The sequence below is a fragment of the Chaetura pelagica genome, unplaced genomic scaffold, assembly GCF_000747805.2.
Source record: "Chaetura pelagica isolate M959 unplaced genomic scaffold, ChaPel_1.0 scaffold36, whole genome shotgun sequence".
Classification (NCBI taxonomy): Eukaryota; Metazoa; Chordata; class Aves; order Apodiformes; family Apodidae; genus Chaetura; species Chaetura pelagica.
This window is the reverse complement of record NW_009953726.1, coordinates 2,760,016-2,771,250: the sequence shown is the minus strand read 5'-3', so window position 1 is coordinate 2,771,250 and position 11,235 is coordinate 2,760,016. Positions and strand designations below refer to the sequence as shown.

Here is an 11,235-nt window from a genome sequence, read left to right as displayed (position 1 = left end):
GTACAGTCATAAATTAAAAAATGAAACTGTTTTGGATATTTTACTGGTGGTCCTGTATTTTCCTGCCAAAAGTGCAGCTGTTTTAGGTTTCTTGGGATAACATTATAAAAGGCTTGTATGCGTTTTGCAAGTTTATGCTTGAATTGCCAAGGCAGAGGTGGAATGATTCAATCTTCCCAGAAGCAACACGTACCAAGTGATGAATCAAGCCAGCGAGCTGAAGCTCAGTGTCTTACACACCAATGTGAAAAGCAGTTCTTGGTGTTGGTGTTTTACCTGGTGTTCAGAATTTGAGAGGGTCGTTGTGCTGACCAGGCCTGTGTCTGTCTCTGATTTTGATGAGGTTTTGGTACAAAACTAGCTGAGAATCTGGTCTTTGTATGTGTCTTAGGTGGGGTGTGAGAACTCTAGGATTTCAGCATTGAATGAAATCATTCAAGCCCCCGACAGACACCTTTAATGGGAGCTCTAGGTGTGGACACCTGGGTTTGAGCCCTCAGGAGGAGCTAAGGGGGACCAAGAGCTTGTGGCAGTGCCAGTGTAGGTAGCATGTTCCAATGTCAACCCATCCATCTGGCTGGTTTGGTATCAAACTGGATGGCTCTACAAATGGGTGATGTTGCTTAATGAGGTTGAAGTTGAGAGGCTTATTTAGCCAAAATGTTGGTAAGACCCTCCTGCAGATCTAACTCCCTGGTGTCAGTGGAGTCACTACAGATATAGGTAGGCCCAAGAGCAGAAAATTTGGCCCTGTTGTCATCAGAGCAACCAGCACAGTTGGCTCTTGGGAGCACCCAGCATCAACTGGACAGAGCTGAAACCCTCTGATTCCTGTGGGAGTAGAGGAAAGCTTGTGTTGTCCTTGTCTTAGAAAGAACTACCAAGGGGGAGAAGTGCAGCCTTATCCCCAGAGCGAACACAGAAAATACCAACTGGTGAGGGTACTTAACCCTGTGAACCATGTGCAAAGAGCCAAGATGTTTCAGGGTGTTGGTTGGGCAGCATGTTCTGAGGGTGCATCAGTGTTGCCATTATTTTAACTAATGGAAGTGATACATATCTTGGCATGTTTACAGGTGGCTGGCAGCAGGCAGCTCCATCTCCTTGCTTTCTCCCAAAGAGCAGCCTTGACCTCACTGCCCTGTGCGCTGTGCAGGTGTTTATTTCTGCTCCGAAATAACACTTCTCTTTGTTCCAGGTATCTCAACCACGTACGAGCTGCCTCTCCACAGGATCTTGCTGGGGGCTACAGTTCTTCTCTTGCTTGTCACCGAGCCTTGCAAGATGCGTTCAGTGGGCTTTTCTGGCACCCCAGTTAGCAAGTGGGCACCAGCCTGTGATCCAGGGACACTGAGTGGAGCAAGAAGCAAACCAAGCCAGCAGAGGTTGGGGAGAATTGCACAAGGGCGAAGCTGCAGTCACTTTTTCTGTGTCAAGACACAGCTGCCTGTAAGTGTTAAAAGAAGAAAAAAAAAACCACCACACCAACCCTGTCTGCACAAGAGCTTTGTGAAATGGTAGATACATTTTTGTGGAGGGGGAAACTCGTTAGTCATGTGGCACTTTGCTGAGGGAGGCTGAAGCAATAAGCCACATCTAATGGAAGATGTGAATAACTCAGCTGTGTATGTTTGAGGTTTAAAGAAATACACTTGTAAATTTTTTTTTAAATAAAGCCAGACTTTTTTATTAAAGTTTGTGGTTTTACTCTTATTGCAGGGTTTTATTTGCACAAGCATTTAAATGCCATTTTGATTATAACATTTAGTGTCAATATTCAAGCCTACATTTTCTTCCTATAAAACTAGTTTCCCCAGTTCAGACAAGTGGGTTTTACCTCCTGCCAGATGGATGAGATGAGAAACCCTGGAACTGTGCTGACACAACTCTTGTGCAGGATCCTTCCTGATGTCACTTGGTCCTTACCTTTGTCTGGAAAACAGATCTTCAGCTGAAAGTCTTTCAGCTGAGTTCCTCCAGAAGCAACCTGAGAAACATTGATACAAGGTGAGCTCATTAAGGTAGTCAAAATTGGAGTTGTTTTTTTTCCTGTTTAATTCTGTTTGCAACTTTTCTGTTGTGTTCAGGAGCTTCTTTTGGCAGGAACATCCATCCCTTTGCCTGGTTTTGGGATGTCCCCTACCACTAAATCTGCTGCTTTTACATATTCCTTCCCCTCTCCTTGTAGTGGAATATAAACTGATTGCAGTGGAGATGGGCTTCCTGGGATGGGGTTGGTCTTTGCCACAAGTGTGTATGAACTGCAGGAGACTGGAAACTGCTCAGGACAGGGAGTGCCTCTAAAGCCTGGACCATGTTTTATGGATCATCCATTAATAATTGTTGAAAAGGGCTCTGAGGAGTGTACTAAATTAATGTATTTTTTTCTAGGTCGTAATAAAGAAAAGAATAAACTCTATTCCAGACTCAGTGCCTCTTTTATTAAGGAAAATGGAGGGAGGTGCCAACATTTCCATTGCCCTTTCTCTGAAATCCTGTTGTTTGTGTCCTGAGGAGTTGCCGACAGGTAATGTTACACAAGAAGCAAAGGTGTAGAAGAGGTGGCAGCCTGCAGAGTCCTGCTTTCTGCCTGAGGCACTTCTTCCTTTCCTCTCAGCTCTAAGGCCTGGAAGTTCACATGCTCTTTATTTATCCACTCCCTTGCTCATGGCAGATGAGATGCCAGCACTAGTGGACCTAGCAGATTGTTTTCCTAGCAGCCAGAAGCTGTGGGAGATGTTTCCCGTGATCACAGATGCCTGGCAGCCTGTGCCCTGCTGCCAGATTTAAGATAGCAGAGGTTCCTCGGGGATTCAGAGCAGGACCCTGGGAAGGAACAGCAGCAACCAGGGGGAGTCTGTACTACTGTGGGCTCACCCAGACTGTAAAGGCACATCTCACTGATGATCTGCTTCATTCCCAGTTTGTAAAGCACTGGATGTTGCCCTAAAGAACGCAGAACTACAGGTTAATTAATGCATGTCACTTAAATACCCTCATGCAGCTTGTGTGTATGTTCTCTGTCATTTCACTATTTCATGTGGAAGTGGGAACTAAACAGAAATATGGAAAAAACCCTGTGAGCATAGCCAGGTGTAACCCACTGACTGGCCTCTGAAGTTGTGTTGCTAAAGCAATGGCATTTAATCCTTATGCGAACAAAACTTTTAAGACCTAAAATCCTTCCCTGCTCTGGGATACTTTAGTCACATGCTGAAAACCAGAGTTACGTAGTTGACCTCCTTAACTCAAAAATGGTGTTTGTGAGGGCAGTGGTGCCAAGCAGCTCTGCATTGGGACAGTGAGGCAATGCATGTGTCAAAGGGCCTGTCAGTTCCTGGCAGTGCAGATGGGTCTGTTAGTGTAGCTCACAGGGTGACAGCTTCATTCCAGCACGGTCCAAGGTCCTCAGCAGTGCTCAGGAGGGCTCTGAGGAACAGGAGCAGCTTCCAGAGGTTTCTGGGCAGGGTAGGAAAGCAGGCAGTGGTGTTAGACAATGTGACAGGCAGCAGGGACAGCAGCGTGGCCTGGGGACAAGAGTCCAACTCTGAGAGGAGCAGTGCCTGGTTGGGTGAGGAGTCTTGGTGCCTGTCGCTGCCAGAAGGACAAGCAGGGCAAAGCTGTTGCAGTGACACCATTTCTGAAGGCCAGTGGAGGAACACACAGGCTGGAGCAGAAGCCCAGGGAAACACTGTCCAGCAGCTTTCATGGTAGTATGAGTGAGTCATGAGGATTTTCTTCCTCCCTGTTTTGATAAATGCAATCCAGCAGCAACCAAGTTCAAAAGCACAGGCTGCGTAGCCAAGGGACAGGCGGGAACATGGAGCCACGAGCAAAACAAATCCACGGTCTTCATGGTTGTTTGGGGGAGAACCAGGACATCAGGCCACAAGCCCCAGTGCTGGAGCCACAGCAGCAGAGCCAGGGAGGGTGATGGACAACTAGTTACCCAGTTGCTAGGCTTGGGCTGAGAGAAAATATCTGAAACGAAGAGGGTGATCCAAGTTCTCTGGCCAAATAAACTGTTTGCGGTTGACGTTGCCCAACAATAGTTTGGATGGGTGAGAAAAGGAAATCAAAGGCAGAGGCTTTTCAAATCCCTGCAGAACACAGGCTGCTGGGCAGAGGGATTGTCCAGAGATGGCAGAGGGGGGGGGGAAGTTGGGCCAGGGCAGAGCACAGGAGCCACAGCAGGAGGTGGTTTCCAGAGGAGAGGACTGCTCAGCCTGGTACTGCTTCACCACAAGCATGTGCTTCATCTGCAGCTCTGCAGGTTGCGTGACAGTCCTTCCTGCTTTATCTGTGGGCAAACAGTAAGTTAGCAGTTAACCCATCCTTCATTTAATCTCACTGTTAAAAAGCATTTATTACTCAAAAGCCTAGGAACAGAGATATATGGCTATTTGGGCCTTTTGGTAGCTTGGGTTAAATTTTTGAAAGGTTATCTTGCTTGCAGGAGGTGTTTGTGCATCTGCTGACAGTAATCCAGCATTCCTGAACACCAAAGAGAATCCAACACAAGGGTTATACAACTCATCATGACAGACCCCAAGAAAGACAAAAATCAGCTTTTCACCACAAACCATACATTATAAAAATACAGCAAAAAAAAAGCAACAACAAAAAATCCCCCAGTCTGTGTCACTGAATCAACAAGGGGTGTGAAACACCACAGAGCAGAAAGCACCAAAACACATTTATTAGAAAAAAGCCAAGTTTTTTTTGTTTTGTTTTGTTTTTTGTAGCAATAACTATTTCAATCTGTTTATTGATCCCACAGTTAAAAGGAAAGGTAAGTGCAGGGCTCCCAGAGGAAAGCTGCAACATCCATTATGCATCTCAGCACCTGAGTTAGGTCACACAGGTTTGCTTCAAATAATTCAAGGGGGAAACTAGAGGTAACCCAGGTATGCCTGGGTGTATCTTGTAACTCACAAGGTAACTCCAGTCTTCAGCTGGGTAACTTATCTTCAGAAAAGTCCTTGCTGGTGCACAGACGTTTAGAGGCTGGTTTTGCTGGAACAAGGTTAGAAAAATTCGGTTATTTAATATACAGTAAAGAGATGGAACAAAACCACGAGCTGTGTAACACTTCAGGGATTTAACAGGAAGAGCATTAAAATCAGGATTAACAGTCACGAAAATGATTAGAGCATTAATGGTGGATCTTTACTAAATGCCAAAAAGGACTTTCAAAAAACCAGTATGGAGCTACCTTTTTACCTACATCTTAGTGTTAACCCACAAAGGCATAAAATGTTTCACAACACTAAAGCTTTATCAAAACCTCCTTTCCTCCAGTTCATGTAACTGCAGACTGAAGGTCTCTCCCTTCTTCCCCCTTGCCATGCAGCACAAAGCCCAAGATCACTGAAGCCAATGAAATTCTACTTCAAGAGCAAATGACCAGTTATTTATATTTAAAAGCAACATTAAGGATCTCCAGGGATATCCACTTCTCACTTACATTGTACAGAACTGGATTCTGCTGATGTAGAGACTCCAGACCTAAACAGAGTCTGTGCAAGCACAGGGAGGAAGGCCAGAAGTGGGATCAGTCACTTGGAAACATGCCATTCCGCCCTGGGTGAGAATGAAGCTCCAGTTCTCAAGTATTCAGCTAACAGAAACATGTGCTTGATGTTCAACACCCCATCCTACCCCAGCACACAATCTTAAGCTTAAAGGCCTGTTTTAGGGCCTGTGGGATGATCCTCTCCATTCCACCATGGTTTCTGTGGAGGCTCCTGCTGGGATCAGAGCAGTGAAGTGCTGCTGCACACAGAGCCCTGCAGCTGCTGCACACATGGTCCCACTGGCCACCTCTACACTCACACCACAGCCCAGAGTGGCTGGCACATGGCTGAGGTGGCCCACAGGGCTGGTAAGGTGGCACCAGCCTGAGACAGCTGAAGAAACAGCCTGAAAGCCAAGTGCCACCTTGCAGGATTGTTCCTTACCTGCATCAGGGCAGGGCCTCTTGTACAGCACATCGGCTGGAACCTGGAAACTGATGCAGAGCATCTCCTTGTTGGGGGCAACGTTTCTCACCAGGTAGGTAGAGCAGCGTCCATCCAAGGAGGTTCCCAGTGCAGCCTCAGCTCGGTCTTGGATATCTTTGGCTGGGTCCTCATGCTTGGAGAAGCCATAGCAGTGCAGGGTGGGAAGGCCAGCAGTGCTGCACGGCTCCCCCCCCAACAGGTGTCTGAAAACATCTAGAAATTCAATGGCCAACGCTGGCAAATTCATGACTATATGAAAAGAGGTTTTCTGCTCCTCTTTCAGAAGTGGGAGCTTTTTACTTAGTTCTTCTCTTACGGGCCCCAGGAGGAAGTCCCTGCCATCCATATTGAAGGCTTTTACCTCCTTGTCTACTTTATTTAGTTTGCAGTTGTGGAGGAGCCAGGTGTAGGATTCAGGATTGAGATCGTTGGCAAACACGTGGCACTTTTTCTTTGCTGCTGGAATAGCAAAAGGTCCAATCCCAGCAAAGACATCAAAGAGGACATCACCAGGCTTTAGAAGCGCAACGATACGGCCATGTTCTGTGGAAAGACGTGGGTTCCAGTAGACTTTAGAGAAGTCCAATTCATATGCAATATTATTTTCTTTGACCTGAAAGTCCAGAACATTCAGTTAAACCTCTGTGTTCAAATTTCAGATGTGTTTAAGCATTATCAGTAATTAAGACAGCTAAAAAACAAGGTGCTTTATTAAAAGGTACCATGTATATTGACATTTGTCCCATCAGCAGTACACATGGACCTTGTATAAACAGATCTACCCATCAGAAATAGCCATGAGGAATGTTCCAACTGCCAATCCAGATGGCTGGCTTATGCATGTCTCAATCACCAGGTGGAAATAAAGCAGCAACTTAAAATGACCAGGAAGAAAAAAAATCTGAGGCTTTTCAAAAGCTTTGTGGCTGGCTGACAACTCCTTTATTGAAAGCAGACCTTGGGAAGATGCCTCAAGCCCTTCTCAGCAGAGTCCACACAGTAAAGAATTGTCTGAGAACGACACAGCACACGAATGGCAGAAGTCAGCCAAATTCAAAGCCACTGGGAGCCAGTTCTGCAGTCTGAAAAAATACTGTGTTTTTCTCGCTCAAGGTGACAGAGTCTGGAAACTGATCCAAACCCAAACTTTGGGATGACCATTACCTTAAGAACAGACCCAAAAAGTTTAAAAGTATTTATTCAGATGAGAGTGGGATGGAAGATAATACTCACTTTGCACCACCAGACTTGAATTGTGTGACTCTGAAGTAAAGCAGGTTCAGATTCCATATGGAGCAAGGAACATACCAAAGTGTATCTGCACTCCTGGGTGTGCAGCTCAGGGGTGAGCTACATGTGAGCTTAACCAGCTAACACCATCAGCCTAACATTTCACTGCCACTTCCTGACAGTTCAAATGCCTTCTCTGTGCAAGTACAGGATGTTCTAGCAAGCTGTTCACCTTGTTTACTTGGTAATCTAATGTTTTGTCTTCTAAAAGAATAGAACTGCTAACAGGGGAAAATATTTTTGGGTCAAACCAGTGGCCAAGTTTCCAGCTAAGGACAAGAAACCCTACAGGAAGAATGCTTGGCCATTACACAGTGCTTTACACCTGAAAAATGTCAAAATAGAGAGATGAGGTTTGTTTTGCTGCTGACAGAAAAGTAAAAAGGCATAGGCTAAATCTTGCCTAGGTGAGTGAGCCAGTGAGATTTACAAACAGTTCTGCACCAGCCCCAGTACAAGGCTTGGAGAAATGAAGACACAGCATTTTCTTAGATCAAATCCACTAATTATTTTGGCTTTAGAGTGAGAAACACCCCCCACTACAAGTTTGTAATTAGTATCTCTGTAACAAACCTCTACTTCAGCTGCTTTTACATCATTAAAATCTAGGCAGTGAACTAGAAAGAATACTTCTCTTCATGATCCCTGTGGCTGTGAGGCTGCTCTTGCCAGACCAGGACAAATGATCGCAGAAGTAACTGCCAAGTCATGCTCTGAAAGGGGTATCAGGAAGAGCACTGTCCAAAGGAATGGTCCTAGCAGCATCTCCTCATCACACCTTTCCAGGAGAGGTCTTTTTGGGTTTTAGCATATTCAACTTAGAATAATGGGGAAAAACCCTGTACCTTGGTGACCAGGTTGCTCTCTCCAGCGAGCACTTCCATTTGAAAATTTCTGTATGTGCTGTCAATAATGTTGGTTTTATTCACTACACAGGTGATCCCTGGATTCTTGTCAATTATAACCTGGCCTGAAAAAGAGGGGAAAAGATATTCTGATTAAGGGACTACAGCCTCTTAACATTCTACAAGGGTTAAAAACACTCTAAGATGATGAAGGGATTGCAGCATCTGCCCTTTGAGGAAAGGTTGAGAGCTGGGGCTGCTCAGCTGACAGAAAAGGAGTTTTAACCTGAATATAAGAAAATGCTTCTTTACTGTGAGGGTAACTGAGCACTGGAACAGGCTGCCCTGGGAGGTTCTGGAGTCTCCATCCCTGGAGACATTCAAAACACACCTGGACGTGTTCCTGTGTGATCTGCTCTAGGGGACCCTGCTCTGGCAGGGGGGGTTGGACTAGGTGATCTCCAGAGGTCCCTTTCAACCATTCTGTGACTACAGTTAAATGCAGAGAAGTCAGGATGTATTGGAACAACCTTCCTCTAATGATTCAGGGCTGCAGATGTGGTATCCTTCCAAGGCACATACCTCACCCTGACCACTGGTGAGGACCACAACTACTGTGAGAGGACAGAGCTGTGCCTTCTGCACACAGCTACAGCACCCGCACAAGGCTGCCCAGAGAGGTTGTGGAGTCTCCTTCACTGGAGACATTCAAAACCAGCCTGGACATGTTCCTGTGTGATGTGCTCTAGGTGACCCTGCTCTGGCAGATGGGGTCTTTCGAGGTCCCTTCCAACCCCTAAGATTCTGTGATTCTACTCCAAGTCAAAACACAAAACAATGAAAAGCACTCAAAAGTTCTCCTTGTACAGGTAACAATTTATCGTTGGAATGATTGCTAAAATATCTTTGTAAGAACACATAAAATACTCTCAATTGTTGTTTTTTTTTGAGGAGGGTTGTTTTACCTACCAATCAAATGCCTGTAGGGCAGCTGATGATCTCTAAGGTTCAGATGAGCAATGTGACCAACACGGCTAAATCCAGAGGTGACATCTTGACCTTCAGGAAGGACTGCTCGTAGGATCTCCTCCGACTTGAAGTTCTCATAAGTCAGCTCCAGGTTATACTTGGACACCTCAGGGCAAACATCAAGCTGCTTTAACACCTCTTGCTCCGACTCTCCCAATGAGAATTCTGGTATTTTATGAGGATCCAAAATAACAAGTCTATGGTCCTCATCTTCTGGATCCTCAACCACTCGCTTCAGGCCAGGACGCTGTAGCACCGTGTGTTTTAGGGACTTTAGCAAAGTATTTACCACTTCTTTCTTCACTTTCAGAACTGGAACAACAACTGTCCTTTTAAAGGCTTCTCTGTCGAGTCGTGTCATCCCACGCACCTCAGGATGTGGCGAATACAGCTCTAGATTAGTTTTATCCTCCACACTTTCAGGCATTGTGGAAAACCTATTTTTTTTTCCTACTACAAAGAGACCAGGTATTCTGCCAGAATATTGTGCCAACAGCATCCAAACTGCTGGAAATGATGTATTTGATGCAGCTGTCCTAAAATGATTAGTTTTCAGTAGTCTGGCAGAGTATCCAAATCTCCATAAAGTCCTAGAAGAGAAATTATTCATTTTATAGACATTATGTAATCATTCCATTAAAAAAGGCTGCAAATCACATGGATTTGCTGTTCTCTTAAACTAGAATTTCCATCTGTACCAAACAATCCACAATAGTTTAGTAAAGCTCTTTATTATGAATTATATACTAAAAATTTCTGGGTTTTTGCAAATGTATTTTTAAACATTAACTGACTTTAAGCAGTGAGATAATCCTCTCCTGCCAGAATACAATGACCTGTCTTTGCTCTAATAAATGTGATGCTAATCCCAGGAAGCCAAATGGAAAAACTTCTACTGTCTTGACTCTACTGTTGGATCCCTTCTGTCTCTGATGAAATTAATTACCAAGCAGTGCTTGGTAGAAAACAATTAGCAATAGTGCTCATAACCACTCTTACAGAATATGCTGAGTTGGAAGGGGCCCATGAGGATCATCAAGTCCAACTCCTGTCCCTGTTTAGGGCACCCCAAGAATCACACCATGTGCTTGAGAGCATCATTCTCCTTCCTGTACTCAGGAGGTTACAGGGGTTACATACTCTGTAGTGCTTTTGCTCCATGTGCTGCATGCCAAGAAGACCAAGAATTAACTGCAGAATTCCCCTAAAGGTACAGGGGAGCATTAGTAATGCCTGTTCCAGCAAATGAACCTTTCTCCACAGCTCATTCATAGGATGGGGGCGTGAAAAGTAGCTCTATGCTCCTCTAAACTGTTTCCTCCAGTACAGTCCAAAAGGACCTACTGTCTCTGATTCTGCACCGGCTGCTTCCAGGCAGGAACCACTGCTTCAGGCAGTGTGTGAGGCTGACACTTCTGCCTTCTTGGGACGTTTATTTCAAGACTGAGGGTTAACAGGAGAGGTGCAGACTACCTCTGAAAGGAAACCGGTTCTCTCGCCTGCCTCAGACAGTCTGCACCCTCCAGAGTAACAACCTCTGCTGCTGCTTCCAAGAGGAGCTGCTCCCAAGCCCCAGCAAAGCTGGCCCTGCTCCTGCCCTCCCGCCCCCACAAATCCCAGCCCCTCACCGGGACTCCCTCCATTTCCCAGCCAGCTCATTACCCTACGCCCAGTTTTTGGCAAAGCACACCTCCTTCTCCCTGTTGGCTCAAAAAATAAACATCACATTCTTCACGTCTGCTGCCGCACGAGGAGGAAGACTTCATCCAGAGGCCGGAGCATCCCAGTGTTTTCCTTAGGCATCTCCCTTCACACTAGCTGGGAACTGCTGGTCTGGCCTGGCTGTGGCAAGAGGACTCGCATCTTCCCAGCACGGCCTGTGGGAACCCTGCCCTGCCCTCCCAGCCCAGATTCCTCCGAGGGAAGCGGGCCCGGGGGTGCTGCTGGAAGGCCGCTACCCGCTCCGCCCGGCCCGCGCTCCACCAGGAGCACGGGAACCCCGCACGGAGACCCCCGGGGGGTTCCGGGAAGCGGCGGGCAGGCCTGGCCTGAGGCAGGGACCCTCCCCA

The 11,235-nt window shown here is 46.2% G+C and overlaps 3 protein-coding genes across 3 annotated transcripts in view; 2 read left to right on the top strand and 1 right to left on the bottom strand.

The window, feature by feature from the left end:
• Nucleotides 1-1,319, top strand: part of MNAT1 (MNAT CDK-activating kinase assembly factor 1) — a 93,521-nt gene extending 92,202 nt beyond the window's left edge. The window contains exon 9 of the mRNA XM_010000703.1: nt 1,199-1,319. Within this exon, the coding sequence (XP_009999005.1) occupies nt 1,199-1,319 (121 nt within the window). The remainder of the gene's footprint in view (nt 1-1,198) is intronic.
• A 4,375-nt stretch (nt 1,320-5,694) lies between these two features.
• Nucleotides 5,695-9,749, bottom strand: TRMT5 (tRNA methyltransferase 5). The gene is made up of 3 exons (XM_010000702.1): nt 9,107-9,749; nt 8,138-8,262; nt 5,695-6,615 (listed from the first exon to the last, which is right to left on the bottom strand). Exons 1-3 carry the CDS (start codon nt 9,663-9,665, stop codon nt 5,695-5,697), a joined length of 1,605 nt encoding a protein of 534 aa, XP_009999004.1. The 5' UTR covers nt 9,666-9,749.
• A 576-nt stretch (nt 9,750-10,325) lies between these two features.
• Nucleotides 10,326-11,235, top strand: part of SLC38A6 (solute carrier family 38, member 6) — a 40,149-nt gene continuing 39,239 nt past the window's right edge. Inside the window, exon 1 of the mRNA XM_010000700.1 lies at nt 10,326-10,376. Within this exon, the coding sequence (XP_009999002.1) occupies nt 10,326-10,376 (51 nt within the window). The remainder of the gene's footprint in view (nt 10,377-11,235) is intronic.